At 34.7% G+C, this 20320-nt stretch overlaps 2 protein-coding genes across 2 annotated transcripts; both read right to left on the bottom strand.

Moving 5' to 3' along the window:
- Window positions 1–739: 739 nt before the first annotated feature.
- On the bottom strand, window positions 740–2071 carry LOC140960884 (epoxide hydrolase 1-like). The gene is made up of 2 exons (XM_073419197.1): window positions 1817–2071; window positions 740–1153 (listed from the first exon to the last, which is right to left on the bottom strand). Exons 1-2 carry the CDS (start codon window positions 2056–2058, stop codon window positions 907–909), a joined length of 489 nt encoding a protein of 162 aa, XP_073275298.1. The 5' UTR covers window positions 2059–2071; the 3' UTR covers window positions 740–906.
- Window positions 2072–5553: 3482 nt separating this feature from the next.
- On the bottom strand, window positions 5554–11635 carry LOC140961756 (epoxide hydrolase 1-like). Its single transcript, XM_073420439.1, has 3 exons — window positions 11077–11635; window positions 6631–6860; window positions 5554–5967 (listed from the first exon to the last, which is right to left on the bottom strand). The coding sequence occupies exons 1-3, from the start codon at window positions 11551–11553 to the stop codon at window positions 5721–5723; spliced, it is 954 nt and encodes a 317-aa protein (XP_073276540.1). The 5' UTR covers window positions 11554–11635; the 3' UTR covers window positions 5554–5720.
- Between the last annotated feature and the right edge of the window lie 8685 nt (window positions 11636–20320).

Genomic DNA, 20320 nt, shown 5'->3' with positions numbered 1-20320 from the left:
GTAGGCAGGTATAGCAAAGCATGTAATTTTTTTGCTCGAAAAGATAGAAGAAAAAAGCATGAAAATATCCTTACACTGCTTGTATTTATTTAGGTACCCGAAATTCGGGTACTAGTTTTTCTCGGGTCGAGTTCGAGTATATATATATATTATATAATTATTATTGAAAATGGTAATGAATAGATAAGATTTCTTGTCATAATGTTTAATTTTCCTGATCATCTCTTCTTTACAGGCAATGATATAGTCACAACCCACTAACTTAGCAAAAAAGTTGTGTTGCTCCCGAGTTTTTTGATCTAATAGTAAACATTTTATGTTAACATCATCTATTGCAATTCCGGTGAGGTTAAAGCTGGTAGGGATGTCATTGCTAACTTTAATATGTTAAATGCATTATTTGCAGCTTCCGGACTACTCGAATTTATCTAGTTGTGGGGATGGTAAGGGTAGCGAAGCATAATTCTGCATCATAATTCTTGTTTTATATAATATTAACAGATAGTATTAGATTTGAGTAAAGTTTTCTCGGAAAATATATGCATTGTGTAGAAAAAGTAAATAATTTCTGGCCTATTTGGTGAGACGTCAATGAGTCCGATTCAAATCGAATTCTCTGGCTTAAATACACAAAATGTTATGTACACTTGCATTGAGTTATAAATACAGTCAGTATGATCAAATTTGAATAATGTCACAGTTCAGAACAATTTTGCTACACCCAATTAGAGAGAAGAGCAACATTAACATTCCCTTTTATTAAATATATAAGCAGCCATTTTATATTCAATCAACAGACAAACTGTAGTTTCCCTTCAAGTAAATACGGAGACAATAAGGAATAGCTTCGTACAAACACACAGACAGCCGTTTTGCATAACGAAGTACAGGATTTTACATGGGAGTTCAGAAGTTCTTAAGAAACGAGTATATGTGTTCACTTATCTCATCTGGCCTTTCTTCAACAACAAAGTGAGCAGCACCTTCTACCACCACCACTTCCTGCAATAACGGCACGTCCATTTTGAACCCGCCGTTGTGCACATACTCTTTAACCCCTGGCATATGGTACGTGAGGTCAAACTCTCCCACAATAAACTTTACTGGCAGATTTACCTTGGCTTTCAACCAGGGTGCACCCAATTCCCAGCTCCTGCAATTAGCAACAGCCAAGAACTTACAAGGGTATTGAAGTCCTTGCCAAGCCAAAATATATAAATCATTACATCCGTACAACTCTAATAAACGGAACATCAGCTCAGGTATTGACTGCTACGTTTCCATGCTATGCCAGAGGACAGCAGGGAGCAATTCTAGCTTCCCAATAATGTCTATTCGAAGTGTCATTCCAAAATTCAGTCCGCTATCTAAGAAGATTTCAAGAGGTTATAAGCCCTTTCAAGAAAACAGGAGAAAAAACGTTCGCCACTACACCAAAAAAATAATTGATGTTAACACTCAGAAGCACAATTTATCTATTCAACCTTATAAATCTCAAGCGATATGGTTTGTTCATTATTTTACAAAAACTACCACACAGAACAATAAAGACGATTATTACTCCAACAAAATAAGCCCAAAGCATTGCTCCAAAATTTAGTTTGTCATCTAAGCACACATCTAGAGCTCATAATCTCTATCAAAATATCGAGGGAACTTCAACTTACTTCCAATATCTTAAAATCTCTCAATGAAGAAAATAGCAATATTATATCATTTTAGAGCTCATATTATACATGACGCTTCTCGTTAGTGTAACTGAGCTCTTCTCCATGATCTATAACTATAAAATATCAAGAATTCAGATGGCACTTACAAGTTAATGGCTCGGTAATAATTCACTCCACCGGTGAATCCAGTCTTCTCAAATTTGCGGGCATAATAGTCAAGCTCTTCTTCTGCCAACCACGATGGCCTATCGGCAGAGTATCCAAATTCTTTACCTTTGGGCAATATCAATGGACCAGGAGTACGGTATGCAAGGAAATTCTTGACAACTTCTTTAGCACCAATTTGTGCAAACTCAGCTTCGATTTCACCAGGTTCCTGTAACATCATCAAGAAGTGGATCGGTTAACTTGGTCCAATTTGATATACATCAGCATATCCTAAATTTGGTGACCGAAAAATATTCCCCTCTTGGATCTAAAAGGAGAAGATGAATCAAAGCTTCCATCTAAAGTCATTTACAATTCATATTTCGAAATATTAATCGGTCCTATTAAATAAATTATTTACTATTTAATACAAGGAAATGCAGTTTTTGCAGATTTGACTTTTCCTTTTCACTATTGTTTGCTAAACCCGAGATCCGAACCAGCATTATTTTACACGTTCACAATAACTCTTAATTGTGGATGGAACCAACATAACAAACTTGAATGAAATGGTAAGAAGGATGAGTTTAAGTTTTTAGTGTGCCATGCCAATAGTGTAGAGTCTGGGATGCATTAGATGTGGCAGAAAGGCCTAAATCTCATATGAGACGCCTAGTACACTGTGAGATAGGACCAAAAATGTGAATAACACTTGGTTTGGTCTATATGATGCGGGTAGAACAAATTGTATAAATTTTATCAAAAAGTTCCAATTAATTGAATAAAGAATGCTTTTGCATTCTTTGAGATGATAGCACAACTAATTACTCAGAATAAAATAATAACATCCTATTCTTGACTTGTATAGATCAGAACAGGGGAACATTGAATAACTTTGTATTATAACTGTCACGCCCCGAGACCGGGGTTAGTCGACACCGACGTTATTCAACAATCACATAATTGCTAAACAACAAGGNACTATTTAATTAAGAAAATGACATCTTCATGTGTATTTCAAATATATATGAAGATGTCATTTTCTTAATTAAATAGTTGACCGAGGTTAAAAAAAACAAAATACCCCAAATCGTATGAGCAAAACTATCCAACTCAAAACCTTGAGTTATGCGCAGTAGTTTTCGCATTAAAAATTTGGAGGCGTTATCTTTAAGGTGCCAAGTGAGAACTATTCATGAACCATAAAATCTTGAAATATATGTTCACATAGAAGGAGCTATACATGAGGCAGAGAGGCAGAGGCGATGGATTGAACACTTGAAAGACTACGACCTAATGATAAGATATCATCCAGTCACAACAAACAAGGTAGTTGATGCCTTGAGTCGAAAGGACATGGTGTGAGATGATCCTAGTTTCATTATCAGCTCAAGCATGTATGCGATAAATGGTCAAATTGAATCAGGAATGAGATCTTTCCTTGGACAAACTTAAAGGGCAAGTCAAAGAGGGGAAAGCTCCTGACTTTCAGAAGGATAATGACGAAGTTCTTTGGATGAAAGGACGATTGTGCCAACCGGATGTCAACAATCTTCGACAAGAAGTGAGGTCCCAAACGCACAAGTAAAGTTTTTAGTCCACTCTGGTAGTACAAAGATGTATAAGGACTTGAAATGATATTTCTGGTGGAACAGAATGCAAAGATACATCGCAAAATTCATCTCTAGGTTCCAAATATGTCAACATGAGGTCAAAGCTAAAAACCAACGACATGAATGACTCTTCCAACCTTTGGAAATTCCATAATGGAAATATGAGCATAGTTTTATGGACTTTGTAGTAGGTTTTCAAAAATCAAGACAAAGCCATGACGGAATCCAGGTAATCATAGATAGACTCACAAAATCTACACACTTTCCACCTGTCCAATTTAACTACAATCAGGATAAGCTAGCTACCATGTACATGGAAAACATTGTGCAGCTATGGAGTTCCGGTTAGTATCTTGTCAGATAGAGATCCGAGATTTGTATCTCGTTTTTGGAAGAGCTTCCGAAAATCCATAGGGGACTAAAGTTACTCTTAGCACGTCATATCACCCTCAAACTGATGGCCAAATAGAGAGAACGATCCAAACTTTAGAAGACATGTTGAGGGCATGCGCTCTATACTTCAATAGCAATGGGAGTGAACATCTACTCTTAGTAGAGTTTTCGTACAACAATAGTTAACACAACAATGTTAAAATGGCACCATACGAGGATCTCTATGGGCGAAATTTTCGATCACCATTCTACTGGGACGAGGTATGGGAAAAATCCGTCACTAGACTCGAATTTATCCAAATGATAGTGGACTAAGTAGTTGTTATTAAGGAAATACTCAAGACAGCTCAAGATCCACAGAAGAGCTGGGCCGATCTAAAAAATAGATGAGTGGAGACCAATTCAACTTAAGTTTCGAAGACGAAACTTCCTATAAGAGGGGACATATATAAAGTCTGCGAATTTTCGAACAAGATATAAGATTTACAAGATAAGAAGATAGTAATCATCATCTTCCGCGACCAAAAATCAAATCTCCATAGTGCAATCTATCATATTTTCAAAATTTGAAGATGAAGATGACTTATGTATCTCGTGAGCCTATACACCTATAAATAGGACATATTTCCATTTGAAATTTACACAATTTCTTTCACTCCTATTTTCGAAAAAAATCTAGAGGAGCTTAGGCAAAACGCTACAGAATTTATCTCAAAGAAGCACAAGATTTCGAGGTTTTAAGAGAGGTAAATTTTCAAGAAGAACCCTTGCACTTTTCATGTATATATATATACATATATATATATATTTCAAGAAGAACCCTCTTCACTTTTCAAGAAGAGGGAAAATCTTACATATAAATATGAATTTGCATTTATTGAATGATATTTTGAAATAATAATTGTACTTTTTTTTAAATTAAATTGCTTTTTGCCGTAATGGATAATGAAAGATTATTATCTAAATTTTTTACATAGTGGAGGTAGGTAGGTAGGCAGGTATAGCAAAGCATGTAATTTTTTTTGCTCGAAAAGATAGAAGAAAAAAGCATGAAAATATCCTTACACTGCTTGTATTTATTTAGGTACCCGAAATTCGGGTACTAGTTTTTCTCGGGTCGAGTTCGAGTATATATATATATTATATAATTATTATTGAAAATGGTAATGAATAGATAAGATTTCTTGTCATAATGTTTAATTTTCCTGATCATCTCTTCTTTACAGGCAATGATATAGTCACAACCCACTAACTTAGCAAAAAAGTTGTGTTGCTCCCGAGTTTTTTGATCTAATAGTAAACATTTTATGTTAACATCATCTATTGCAATTCCGGTGAGGTTAAAGCTGGTAGGGATGTCATTGCTAACTTTAATATGTTAAATGCATTATTTGCAGCTTCCGGACTACTCGAATTTATCTAGTTGTGGGGATGGTAAGGGTAGCGAAGCATAATTCTGCATCATAATTCTTGTTTTATATAATATTAACAGATAGTATTAGATTTGAGTAAAGTTTTCTCGGAAAATATATGCATTGTGTAGAAAAAGTAAATAATTTCTGGCCTATTTGGTGAGACGTCAATGAGTCCGATTCAAATCGAATTCTCTGGCTTAAATACACAAAATGTTATGTACACTTGCATTGAGTTATAAATACAGTCAGTATGATCAAATTTGAATAATGTCACAGTTCAGAACAATTTTGCTACACCCAATTAGAGAGAAGAGCAACATTAACATTCCCTTTTATTAAATATATAAGCAGCCATTTTATATTCAATCAACAGACAAACTGTAGTTTCCCTTCAAGTAAATACGGAGACAATAAGGAATAGCTTCGTACAAACACACAGACAGCCGTTTTGCATAACGAAGTACAGGATTTTACATGGGAGTTCAGAAGTTCTTAAGAAACGAGTATATGTGTTCACTTATCTCATCTGGCCTTTCTTCAACAACAAAGTGAGCAGCACCTTCTACCACCACCACTTCCTGCAATAACGGCACGTCCATTTTGAACCCGCCGTTGTGCACATACTCTTTAACCCCTGGCATATGGTACGTGAGGTCAAACTCTCCCACAATAAACTTTACTGGCAGATTTACCTTGGCTTTCAACCAGGGTGCACCCAATTCCCAGCTCCTGCAATTAGCAACAGCCAAGAACTTACAAGGGTATTGAAGTCCTTGCCAAGCCAAAATATATAAATCATTACATCCGTACAACTCTAATAAACGGAACATCAGCTCAGGTATTGACTGCTACGTTTCCATGCTATGCCAGAGGACAGCAGGGAGCAATTCTAGCTTCCCAATAATGTCTATTCGAAGTGTCATTCCAAAATTCAGTCCGCTATCTAAGAAGATTTCAAGAGGTTATAAGCCCTTTCAAGAAAACAGGAGAAAAAACGTTCGCCACTACACCAAAAAAATAATTGATGTTAACACTCAGAAGCACAATTTATCTATTCAACCTTATAAATCTCAAGCGATATGGTTTGTTCATTATTTTACAAAAACTACCACACAGAACAATAAAGACGATTATTACTCCAACAAAATAAGCCCAAAGCATTGCTCCAAAATTTAGTTTGTCATCTAAGCACACATCTAGAGCTCATAATCTCTATCAAAATATCGAGGGAACTTCAACTTACTTCCAATATCTTAAAATCTCTCAATGAAGAAAATAGCAATATTATATCATTTTAGAGCTCATATTATACATGACGCTTCTCGTTAGTGTAACTGAGCTCTTCTCCATGATCTATAACTATAAAATATCAAGAATTCAGATGGCACTTACAAGTTAATGGCTCGGTAATAATTCACTCCACCGGTGAATCCAGTCTTCTCAAATTTGCGGGCATAATAGTCAAGCTCTTCTTCTGCCAACCACGATGGCCTATCGGCAGAGTATCCAAATTCTTTACCTTTGGGCAATATCAATGGACCAGGAGTACGGTATGCAAGGAAATTCTTGACAACTTCTTTAGCACCAATTTGTGCAAACTCAGCTTCGATTTCACCAGGTTCCTGTAACATCATCAAGAAGTGGATCGGTTAACTTGGTCCAATTTGATATACATCAGCATATCCTAAATTTGGTGACCGAAAAATATTCCCCTCTTGGATCTAAAAGGAGAAGATGAATCAAAGCTTCCATCTAAAGTCATTTACAATTCATATTTCGAAATATTAATCGGTCCTATTAAATAAATTATTTACTATTTAATACAAGGAAATGCAGTTTTTGCAGATTTGACTTTTCCTTTTCACTATTGTTTGCTAAACCCGAGATCCGAACCAGCATTATTTTACACGTTCACAATAACTCTTAATTGTGGATGGAACCAACATAACAAACTTGAATGAAATGGTAAGAAGGATGAGTTTAAGTTTTTAGTGTGCCATGCCAATAGTGTAGAGTCTGGGATGCATTAGATGTGGCAGAAAGGCCTAAATCTCATATGAGACGCCTAGTACACTGTGAGATAGGACCAAAAATGTGAATAACACTTGGTTTGGTCTATATGATGCGGGTAGAACAAATTGTATAAATTTTATCAAAAAGTTCCAATTAATTGAATAAAGAATGCTTTTGCATTCTTTGAGATGATAGCACAACTAATTACTCAGAATAAAATAATAACATCCTATTCTTGACTTGTATAGATCAAAACAGGGGAACATTGAATAACTTTGTATTATAACTGTCACGCCCCGAGACCGGGGTTAGTCGACACCGACGTTATTCAACAATCACATAATTGCTAAACAACAAGCCTCATAGTACAGTATAAACCAAAACCAGTTTATTCATTAATGCCATAAAAATGAAATCGTCTTTACAATAGTAACTCTGAGAACGATAAAATTCTGCGTAAGCTTTTATAACTTGAATTTAAAACTCATATGAACATTTTCTTAATTAAAATTTTTTGTGCGTCCACTATCAGCCCCAAAACTGGTGTCTGATTCTTCTTTCTCTATTTCTTCTTCTGATTCATCTGGGAAGTGTAGAGTAAAGACTAAAGGATGAGTGATATGTTCGTCACTCAGTAAACGGGGGCCGTTCGAGCACAACATAACAAAATGTATAAAAATTCGATATACATACCATGCATAACACGACTCATACCACATGCATACCATTGATCAGGTATTGAAATTCCTCTACTTTCAATGGTTGTACTGATATCAGTCCCTAATTTTTTACTCATATAAAGGGCGAGGCCGTATAACCGTTATAATCCCACCGTGTAAGGGCCGTGGACATATCATGCATATAGGGATTCTCACCTATATCCAGTTGAATCTCACAGTGCCAACACATAGCTCATACGACAATCGTAACCAGAAGGAGGTAAAAAAAGAATTTGCAGTCGACCGAATTTTCAAAAAAACGAAATGCATATAACCGAAAATTAAATCTTTAAAATAAGCCCATTTACTTTAAACCTGGAAGAAATGTGAAGAATTCGAGAAACATAGAAGTACGTCAAATAAATTATGAATGGTGCAGATCGGGTTTGGAAGTCATTTTGACCTGCTTATAAATGAAAAACCATAGGTATGTTGTTCCTGCCTAGAATCTGAGCATTTTTTTTTTTTGCGAAGGCTATAAACGAAAAACTAACTGTGGGATTTGGCCAAAATTTGGATATGTTATTTGAAATATATGGAAGCATATTCTGAACAGTGGAGATCAGATTCTGAGCACTTGAGCGAGGAAAATAATTTTCTGAACTCAGCCAGGACTTTGATGACTTGTGCAGAATTTGGGAGAGAAATTTCGAAAAAAATAGAGAGAAAACTCGAAAATTGAGATGTAAATTCTGAATGGGAGCTTCTTCTATTCATAGAAGATTGGTTGCTATCCGGATCGTGTATTATCTTCTCATTTAAACCTTTGAATAAAATTTTGTATCTAGGATTCTAGGATCGATTATCATATATTATCTATCATCCAAATATTCATATGTTAATTATCTTTTATCTTATATCAATATCTTGTATTTATATATCCCAAAAATCGAAATATAGACATATTATCTTTTTAAATTTTGAACTCATTGGATAATTGTACACAAAGATTTAATTATCTCACACACCTTAAGATAATGTTAATAATCTTAAATAAAAAACTTGATAACTTAATACGAATTTCGAGTACAAAAATAATACACCGAGTTTGAAATTTGCAGGTTTTACAATAACCACCAAAGAAATAAAATGGAGGAAAGAAAATTCACAATTTATATTGGGAAGCATATGCTGAATAATTCTGAAACTGATCTTATCAGTGATCACTGATCGTATAAAAATTAATGATACAAGAGTGGGAGTGTGGGACAGCATGAAAGCCTGCTATATTGTATAAGCATTTATCATGAAGTTTTGGTGGACATAAAATACATATAACTTCTGTGAAGTTGTAATGTTAGTGGACTATTAAATGCGGGATAAAAGGCGATATTAGAGACATCTTGAATTCACATTAATGTTTAATCGGACTGCCACCGTTGTTTTAAAAAGTGTAGTGCTGGCCCATAGTGTTTTTGTCGTCTAATAGCGTAGCGTGAATAGCGCAGCGCATAGCGTAAGCTATTCGTGCACGTCAATTATTTAATTTGTTTAATTTAATGTAAAAATAGAAATATACTTATATAAGTAAGTGAAATAATTAGCCATAAAATCATAACAATCCATCTTTACATGCCAAAATAAGTCAATCTAAATAACCAAATCGGATTTAGGATAGTGGGTTAAACGTGAATGAGAGAGTAATACTGTGATGTGTGACTTCTTGGGAAGTTCTCATGCGTCAAGCTGCTGACGTACGCCGCTTGATCTGGTTGAGACGTCGGATTTTAACGAATAATACTGTTTCTGTTGAGGACAGGGCCGCTGGTAGGAAAAAGGTAAAGACTGATCCCAAAAAGATATGAGATAGCACAACATATAGATACGCAGCTCCCCGGACTCACGGGCCTAGCAGCCCAACCCATTAGCACCCAAGTAAACGCACTCTGAGCTGTCACGAGTATAAGGAAATAAAGTTGCGCAATGACTAATAGTTATAGCTTTTGAGCTAGTGATAAGCATTTGATCTTAACAATTGGTATCAGAGAGATGTAATAGATTAGAATATCCCAAGAAGCATATTTATATACTTCTTGGAGAGATAGTATTAGGTTAAGCGTGCACGAGTGAGAGCACTACCAGGATGAGTGACCTCATTAGAAGTTCTCATGCATCAAGTTGCTGACGTTGTGCCGCTTAATCTGGTAGGCTAGTTGGGCCGTAAAAAAATGACGTCAGATATTAACGGGTAATATTGTCTCTGTTGACAAGAGTGTCAGGTTAGAGAAAATGTAATATTCATCTCTAAGATATATGATACATCGCCAAGAGACACAAACGCATTTCCCCGGACTCATGGGTCTTGCAGCTCGACCCATTAGCACCCAAGTAGATGTGTACGCGCTTCCACGAGTATAAGGAAATGAAGTTGCGTATTGGCTATAGCTATAGCTTTTGACCTAGTGGTAAGCACTTCATCTTAACATAAGGTTCTAAATTCGCCACTGAAATCAGCTGTGAATACTTGGAGACCGACTTCTTCGCTTGGGAAGTCAGAAATCGGCTCTGAAATTTAATTTTTGGCTCAAACATCTGGCATTTGCCAATTTATGGGCCTTTAATTTTTTTGCCCAAATAGCACTATTAGGCATGCTATTCGCGCAAAGGTGTATCTCGCCTGCGAATAGTGCGCTATTCGTGTAAAACGCACAGGAATCACTCTCTAGAATGCGCTATAGCACGCTATTTAAAACACTGAGTGTCAAAAATTAAAAGATCCAATCAGCAAACTGAAGCATTACTTGAAATGACTTTGTTATCACTGAAACTTCGCTTTTAAATACATTAATGCCACGTAGATTGTCACATGGGGATTTTAACGTGAGACCAACATATAAAGTGATACTTTAACGATCACTGCACGCAAAATGAAATACCTCAAACCAAACTACATTACGTACTGCATCACCAATCATGTTCTTGTAAGAACCCAAAATCCAAAACTCTTGAAGGTCAGAGGAAATTTGATGATCAACAAGAAAGACATGGGCAGGGATGGGTAAAAATATTTGAAGTCCGATAATCTCATTGACAAATAAAAAGTAACAGGCTTTTTAAGTAAACATCATTTGAACAAAGTAATTGCAGTCGAGTTCATATGCATTACCTGAAATCTACACATGTAGTAATCATCTCCATACACACTTCGAAGCGCATCCAAAGGCTTCATCACGCGATCCCGTGGAGAAAAAGCAACGCTTATATTCACCAAAGCTTTCACCTTATCAGGTCTGTACAAACACAACAGCCAAGCGATAAGAGCGCCCCAGTCATGCCCAACAACAAACACCTTATCACCACCCGGACCAATAGCCTCGAGTAGCTCGATCAGGTCACCCACAACGTGTAGGTGGCTAAACTTTGACGGGTCTTCGAGGGGTGCCCCTGTGGTGTCACCGTAACCCCTCAGATCCGGCGCCACCGCCCGATAGCCACGCTCCGCCATGAAGAGGATTTGGTGGCGCCAAGTGTACCACAACTGAGGGAAGCCGTGAAGGAAGAGGACTAATGGGCCTTCGCCTAGCTCTGCCACGTGCATGTTTAAGCCATTTACAGTGACCATCTTGTGCTCTATCTTCTCCATTCTCGTTTTCTAAGATGAAGCGAGGAGGAAAAGTAAGCTGAGGAAGATGTGGAAATTAGGTGTATTTAACCCTGTAAAAGAGATTAGGTTATGCTGACCAACCCTAGAGCAAACACGTTTCTCTCGTAAGATATTAGGTGTATTTAACCCTATAAAAGAGATTAGGTTATGCTGACCAACCCTAGAGCAAACACGTTTCTCTCGTAAGATTCGTGTGACAATTGGCAACGGTTTGTTAAAACCCGTCGCTGTTCGCGACAGTTTAACTCAAAACCGTCGTCATTACCGACGGTTTTGAAATGATCAATTATATCTATATTTATAATAAAAATTGATATATTTTAACATAAAAAATAATACTTTTTTGTGGATGACTTATATAGAACATCTGTTTCACAAAAGTGACCCGTGAGACCATTTTAGAGTATATAGTTTTGGTACATTAGAGAAGAAGACAACTTTTCCCTAAACCATACATCTAACATCAGTAAATTATACTAATAAACTGAAATATGTGTTTTTATATTACATTTTATTTACAATGTTTTTCTATTTGAATTTTATGTTGCTTTTTTATCTCATATTGTGTATCCAAATGTTGTTCGAAAAAACAGAATCCAAATGTTGTTCCAAAATTCAAATATCAACTCTTCAAATTTCGAAGAATTTGTAACCAACGTTTCATGATGTACTTTTGTTGAATTGCATGCAACCCACATATCCATCATCATAATATTTATTTTTCTTCTTCTGTCTTCGTGATCAAACGTTCTTTCCTTTTTCATTCTATTTATTGCTTGGTTTTGTCATCTTAATCTACAATGAGCACAAATTTATCTTGATCAAAAGAATTCTTTTCAAAAGTACATACATATCACTAGCATTCAAAATCCAAAAAGTGTTTATTAAGATTAGAACTTGGACCTAACTCAATCCCAAAAGCTAGCTCAAGAGAGAAGGATTGTCCAAGCCCATATATGCAAGTCTCAGGTATTTTATCCAACCGATGTGGTACAACTAACAGTGCTTGCATATCAAACAAAATAACTTTAGGAAAAAAAAACGTACAATATCATTTTCGCTATGCCCAATTTGATGAAAGTTTCTGATTTGAGCCAAGCAAGCACATAACTTATTTACTAAACGTCGGATAGAGTTCCAACGACTTGTTTCATGGTACAATTGATGTATCCTATTTTAAAATTGGTGAATTTTTTATTTTTTATTTTTTTTATCATTCCTAACATTTGCATCTAAGCTAGTAGTAATTAAGCCAATCACCAACTAATATTTTGTCTTCCTCACGAATGAAATTCACACTCGTTGAGTTTTTTTACTAGTATCTTTGATGGTAGTTTGACGAGTTCGAATAGCCGTCGCCAAATCATTAAGAAGGTGTTGTGACATCGATTTTCTCGTGTTCAAAACGCAGCGGAATATTTAAAATTTTATTTTGACGTTCAAAATAATCTTTAGACACTCGTATGATTTAAATTAAACAAATATTCATAGGGAGTTTAGTAGCATACTTTTAATGAAATTTCACTTGGCTCCAACTATTCCGGTATTAGCGGGTGTAGCTCTTATAGAATTTCCCTATGAATTTTCTTCAAGAACTCTTTTCTTCGATCTCCTAATCCGATCCACGACTTGAATATTTGTTCATCTTCCAACTTGCACTCGAAAGTATAGAAGATTTTTGTATTTGAGATCAAAAAAACAAAATTGGTTCAAAATCTTTTCGGAGCAAAAATGGCTGATGGAATTTTTCTTCTTTTTTCGCTTCTCAAGCTTTTGGTCCACCTTTTTTTATTGTTTTTTTTAAAGCTTCGGTGATCTCCTCCAATTAATAATCAAAGTAACACATATATTATTAATTTAATTAACTAATTGTCATTTCCTTAATTAGTTATATTAATTAAGTTAATGAATTTCAATAAAATCCTTGACTCATGAGAATGGCACACAACTAATCATCTAATATTATTTTCTTTGTGTGCAAGTTTTTAAATTATAGTATCATGAATATTTCAATATTACATAAATCAATATAATATTTTACAAAAACTTAATGGACTATATTTTAATTCAATTAAAATATAATGTAATTATTAAAGTCCATTTGAAATTTAATAAATTAGTATGATAGGTTTATACTCTTACAAGCCCATGATTCATGCTCTCATTATATTAATCTCATCATAATCTCGATCAACGATCCAATATCATCGATATGACAAATTCAACTTGTTTGTTATTATGATGCACACTTTAATTTCGAGATCACCAATGTCTAAGTGGGGTGTATTCATAGCAGAGTTTTGATTACTTTTTCAAATGATAGATTTTTATGAATTTGATCGATTTTTATTTACTTTTATGGATTCTCACAGATTTATAAACATATTTATGTGGATTCATGTAGACTTTTTTGCAAGATTTTTATAGACTTTTGTGAAATTTTTTTTATAGAATTTTATAAATTTTGTACTTAATTATAACATATTATTTTTTTATTAATTTTTTTGAACCAATAATTAATTGATATATATAACATATTCAGTTTGAAATAGTTTTCCAATATTTATATTAATAAATAAATATAATTATTTAAAAGTTAAATCATTTAATCTTTACATGTGTATATATGTGGGTTTATATGCTTGTTTGTAAATTTTTTAAAATACATCAATTGATTAATCTGTAATCTTATTTTTGAATTGATAATATACATGTGAAAAGAATATTATTTAGCATTGTGTAGATAAAACTTTTTATAAAAATATAATAGCTTATATATTAATTGAAAATGCTAAAAAGAATTTAAAAAATCATGGTTGTTGCGAGGCTATTCAATTATTATAATTAAATGATATTTTTTTGGATCATCTTTTATTATTATCGAATATTACATTAATTTGTATAAATCATAAATTAAAAATCACAAAATCAATTCTAGAATTGAAAATTTCCTATGATATTAAAATAAAAAAATTATTAAATGAACAATCAGCCAAAAAATGAAAAAATTGAAAAGGAAATATGAAAATATATATAAAGATACACTTCGAAAATTTGAGAGAATGATAGAGATAGATGATAGGAGAGAAGATAAAAAGAGAGGTGATGTGAAGCGACAAAGAGAGAAATAAATAGCTTGTGTATGAGTTAGAAGTTTTAAAAATCCATCCAAATCTTTGAGTTGAACCAAATACAATTTTTGACAATTTATAGTTGTATCTTAAGCTTTAATGTTTGTATGTTAATGAATTCCATGAAGTTATTAAAAGTCTATTGAAAATTTGAATACCTATAGATTTTTATAGAATTTTTAAACGACAATTTTGAATACCACTTGACTTTTTAAAACTCTATGAAAGTCTATTTTGAATATCACTAGACTTCTATGGAGTATGTACATCTAGACTTTTAAAATCTACAAAATTCATTAAAAGTCAATAAATCTCCTAAATTGAATACACCCCCCTAAATAAGGCAGATGCACTCCCTTTGACTGTTTTAGCAGTCATGCTCTCAAAATTTCTATAAGCTTTTATAAACTTTATTTGTAAGCTTATCGATTGATCCTATCAAACTTATTTCTTATAAATTCAAGTCATTGAATTTATTATCTCAACGAGAACAAGTAAATCAGTACTTGTGTGACTCTCAATGGTTCAGGGATACAGCTAGCAGTGGGTTCACAACTCATTGTGATTCAGGATAATTTCTTTTATTCGGGTTTACCCTAATTTGCCCACATCCCATGCACCAACATTTGATCATGAGAATGTCAGAAACTATTTTCTGATTAAACCCATCGAATCATGGTAAGAGCGTCTAGTAGCATCGCTCCATGATTCACTAGGTATCACTGATAGTGCCTGCAAGAACCAGTCGGTTATGATTAACGTATAGTACAGTCCCTTCATCTTATATATCCCGATCGAATATGCAACTATTGGTTCATCGAGGGTTGTATATTAATTCGATAGCTATGTGATACAATCATGAAATATTCATAGTGTCATTTCGTGGAAAACTAAAGAACTCTTTCCCTAATGTACATCTCACACCCGTAGGTGAGCGGTGAATTCCCGACTACAATGCACTTGCTCCTACACATTTCACAATTGCACCCAACCTCGCAACCTTGTGACCCTCGCGGAGTCGGTAAACGAGTCAAAGCACAACCCTAGTATGTAGAGCCTCAGTGTTGTCCCGGGTCGTAAGGACTAATCATGTACAAGCACAACCACGTATTTTTTCCTCTCGATGAATGATAGCCACTTGGAAAGTCCGAGGGAGGGTTGTTCGGTACAATCATTATATGATTACACATTTACATGATTGAACATCTCTATGCCCTTACCATGAAATACGGTGCACAACATCACAGATGTTAGTCTCAAGCTCAAGCAGCCTTTATCCTTATTTTTAGGCAGCTGAATCGACTAAGAACGAATTTAGAATATACAGTGTTTACAAATGAGTTTAAAGATCGAATTAAGATTCATTTGTATTAAAATATAATCAAGGACTTTATCTATGCTGATTGCATAGGTATACAGATAAAGTAAAATAAAACCATAAAAAGTTAAATTATAGTAAAATAAAGATTGTTTATTACACTTGAGTCAATAAATTCACTAGCCAACCGTTGGCTTGCAAGACATCTACTCTAACAATCTCTCACTTGCCCTAGAGCCAAATACCCATAAACTTTAATCACATTGCTTCACGATGCTTCTCAAACAATGGTCCTGGCAAAGACTTTGTAAGTGGATCAGCAACGTTATCTGCAGAGGTTGCTCTCTCGATTGATATATCGCATCTTCCCACAATCTCTCGGATGATGTGAAATTTCCTCAGTATATGTTTGGATCGCTGATGAGATCTTGGTTCCTTTGCTTGTGCAATGGCACCAGTGTTGTCGCAGTACACCGGGACTAGATCAACTCCATTAGGAATAACGCCTAACTCTTGGACGAAATTCTTCATCCAAACTGCCTCTTTGGCTGCCGCAGATACAACAATATATTCAGCTTCAGTGGTGGAATCCGCAACGGTGTCTTGTTTGGAACTCTTCCAAGAGACAGCTGCACTATTGAGCATGAATATAAAACCAGATGTCGATTTCGATTCATCTACATCACTTTGGAAGTTAGAATCAGTGTAGCCTTCCAACTTTAATTCTCCACCCCCATAGACCATGAACAAGTTCTTAGTCCTCTTTAGGTACTTAAGAATATCTTTCACAGCCTTCCAATGCATTAGACTAGGGTTCGCCTGATATCTTCTTGTAACACTTAGAACGTAAGAAACATCAGGGCGCGTTGATATCATACCATATATGATACTACCAATGACTGACGCATATGGAATACGTGTCATCATCTTTATCTCTTCATCAGTCTTGGGGCACATTGCTTTAGATAGAGTAACACCGTGACACATTGATAAGTATCCTCTCGTGGGCTCTTCCATAGAGAATATTTTCAGAATGGTCAGCATCCTCTTTGATCTATCTCTATAGATTTGTATTCCCAATACATAGGATGCTTCACCCATATCTTTCATGGAGAATTTACTTGCTAACCATATTTTAGTTGATTGTAGTAATCCTACATCATTCTCAATGAGTAGGATATCATCAACATAAAGTACTAAGAATGTCACTGCAATCTCACTAACTTTATTGTATACACATGGTTCTTCAGGATTCTTGACAAAACCAAATTCCTTGATAGTGTTGTCAAATCTGAGGTTCCAACTTCTGGACGCCTACTTGAGACCATATATTGATCTCTGAAGTTTGCATATATCATGCTCACTTCCTACTGATGTGTATCCCTCAGGTTGAGACATATAAATATATTCTTTAATGTCTCCATTGAGGAATGTCGTCTTTACGTCCATTTATCATATCTCATAGTCATATCATGCTGCTATTGCAAGTAGTATTCTAATGGATTTAAACATAGATACTAGTGAAAAATTTTCCTCATAGTCAATTCCTTGTCTTTGAGTATAACATTTTGCTACCAGCCTTGCTTTGAAGGACAATACATTCCCGTCCACCCCAAGCTTTCTTTTGCAGATCCATTTGGATCTTATGGGAACGATTCTCTTAGGTGGATCCACTAGTGTCTAGACTTGGTTTGAATACATAAAGTCCATCTCAGACTGCATGGCTTCAAGCCATTTGGATGAATCAATATCTGATATTGCTTAAAGTTCCTTGGATCACATCGAACACAAGGCTCATCATGGTCTTGTTCATGAAGAAGTGTATATCTAGAAGGTGGTCTAATAATCCTATCAGACCTTCTAGGTGCGTGCACATCAACTACTGATTGTTGGGAATTAGGTTCAACTTCTATAGTTGAGGGAGTATCTTGAATTTCTTCAAGTTCTATCATCACATCTTTTCTATTTAATAGAAACTCCTTCTCAAGGAAAGTGGCATTTCTTGAAACAAACAAATTTGTTTCATTGGGATGATAAAAATAATATCCAACAGAATTCTTTGGATATGCTATAAAGTAGCACAAAATAGATCGACTATCCAATTTGTCTCTCACTGTCTGCTTTACGTAAGCAGGACATCCCCATATTCTTAAGTAAGAATATTTGGGAGTTTTTCCCATTCGTATCTCATATGGTGTTTTATCCACTGCTTTTGTATGGACATTATTAAAAAATATTGCCGTAGTTTCAAGCGCAAAGCCTCAAAACGTTGTAGTCAATTCAGTGAATCCCATCATAGACCGAACCATGTCCATCAAAGTTCGATTACGACGTTCAGAAACACCATTCAATTGTGGTGTCGCTGGTGGAGTCCACTGTGAGAAAATCTCATTCTCTTTTAGATAATTCAAGAATTCAGTACTTAAGTATTCTCCACCTCGATCAGATCAAAGTGTCTTAATACTTCTTTCTAATTGTTTTTCTACTTCTAATATGAATTTTTTGAACTTTTCAAAAGTTTCAGATTTGTGTCTCATCAAATAGACATACCCATACCTCGAATAGTCATCAGTAAAGGTAATGAAGTAGATTTGCCCATATTTTGTGCTAACACTTAGCGGTCCACAAACGTCTGTGTAGATCAAATCCAGTAGACCATGTGCACGTTCCACATTTCCCTTAAAGGGAGTCTTGGTCATTTTTCTTTTTAGACAGGACTCACAAGTAGGTAGAGAATTTATGTTTGACAAGTCAAACATGCCTTCTCCCACTAGTTTGTGCATCCTTCTTTGAGAAATGTGACCTAGTCTAGCGTGCCATATTTGTGCGGGATTTGGATCATCTAATTTTCTTTTGTTTGTTGTTGTTTTCTTTTGTACTTGGATATTGTTCAACGGAATATCTTTTAATTTTAAGTTAGAGAGATTGTTCATTAATTCGCCAGTTCCTATCAAATATTCATTCTTGTAAATATTGCAAACACATTTAGCAAAAACACAAGAATAATCATATCCATCAAGCATAGAAATAGAAATAATGTTTTTAACCAGTTCAGGAATATATAAAACATTTCTCATAAGTAACTTAAAATTATTGTTCAAAATCAAAGTAATGTCTCCAATTGCAGCTGCAGCAACCCTTGCTCCATTGCCCAATCTTAGAAATATCTCGCCATCTCTAAGTCTTCTGCTTCTTGCCATCACCTGAAAATCATTGTATAGATGAGAACCACATCTGGTATCCAATATCCAAAAAGAGGAATTAATTGAGATATTTACTCCTATGTAAAACATGCCATGACCAGAACGCTTCTGGGCAAGATACTTCAGGCAATTACGCCTTCAATGACCAGGCTTGTTGCAGTGGAAACAGACATGTTCCGACTTGTAGGGCTTTGAGAGCCCCTGAGTGGGTTTCTTGTATGACTTCTTGTTGGGCTTGTTCCTCTTTGGTGGGGCAGAACGTTTCTTGCTTTTATTTTGGGCTCTCTTTTTTGTACCGGACGATGAGCCCACTAGAAGAACATGTTTTTCTTCCTTGATTGTGGCCTCATAAGTAGTAAGCATGTTGACTGATAAACATAAAAATTGTACATTAATTAAATGTTTTATAATATAAATATATAGTTTTTGTTTTATTAAATGTTTAAATATTATGTGTTTTATAATAAATTGTATAAAATATAAGTTGTTGTGTAATTACAAGTTTTTACTATTTTTTACAGGTTCGATAAAATAAGAATAAACTTGGCGTTGCAAATGGGATTATGATGATTCTTGGACCTGTAGAAAGTTGATTATAATATCTACAATATTGTTGACAAGCATGAGATAAAAATCCTCTCACAATTGGGATCAAATTAAGCAACAAATAAAGTTACCAAAAGAGTGGCAGTTTTATCATGCTCTAGTATTTTGACCATATCTCTCAAATTACTTGGTCAAATGGTTTGAAAAAAATACCACAACTAGACAACTCAATTATCCACATGTTTTTTTTTTATGTGAAGAAGCAAATTCGGAGAAGAAGATTTTCAAAAGTGATGTGTAATATGATATAATATCTTGGAACACCAATGAAGACTTATGTGTAAAAAAATAATATTTTATTTGTGGTTGTCTCCCCAAATTTGGCTATAAATAGGGGTGCATTGTAATGTATTGAGATATCCCTCATTCTATGGACAAACCTTTGAGTTCATAATATTTCTCTCTATATTTTTCATTTATTTCTTCATTTAAATACAATTAGCATGTTAATTTCATATTCAAAGTTTTACACTTTGAATAATGAATAG

The sequence above is a fragment of the Primulina huaijiensis genome, chromosome 16 (assembly GCF_012295235.1).
Source record: "Primulina huaijiensis isolate GDHJ02 chromosome 16, ASM1229523v2, whole genome shotgun sequence".
Classification (NCBI taxonomy): domain Eukaryota; kingdom Viridiplantae; phylum Streptophyta; class Magnoliopsida; order Lamiales; family Gesneriaceae; genus Primulina; species Primulina huaijiensis.
This window is presented reverse-complemented; position numbering and strand designations above follow the sequence as displayed.

Coding starts and splice junctions, on each gene's coding strand:
- LOC140960884 (XM_073419197.1), bottom strand. CDS start 2,058: ATGATGTTACAGGAACCTGGTGAAATCGAAGCTGAGTTTGCACAAATT. Junction 1,154..1,816: donor TATTACCGAGCCATTAACTT/GTAAGTGCCATC, acceptor TGCTAATTGCAG/GAGCTGGGAATTGGGTGCAC.
- LOC140961756 (XM_073420439.1), bottom strand. CDS start 11,553: ATGGAGAAGATAGAGCACAAGATGGTCACTGTAAATGGCTTAAACATG. Junction 6,861..11,076: donor ACTACATGTGTAGATTTCAG/GTAATGCATATG, acceptor ATGATGTTACAG/GAACCTGGTGAAATCGAAGC. Junction 5,968..6,630: donor TATTACCGAGCCATTAACTT/GTAAGTGCCATC, acceptor TGCTAATTGCAG/GAGCTGGGAATTGGGTGCAC.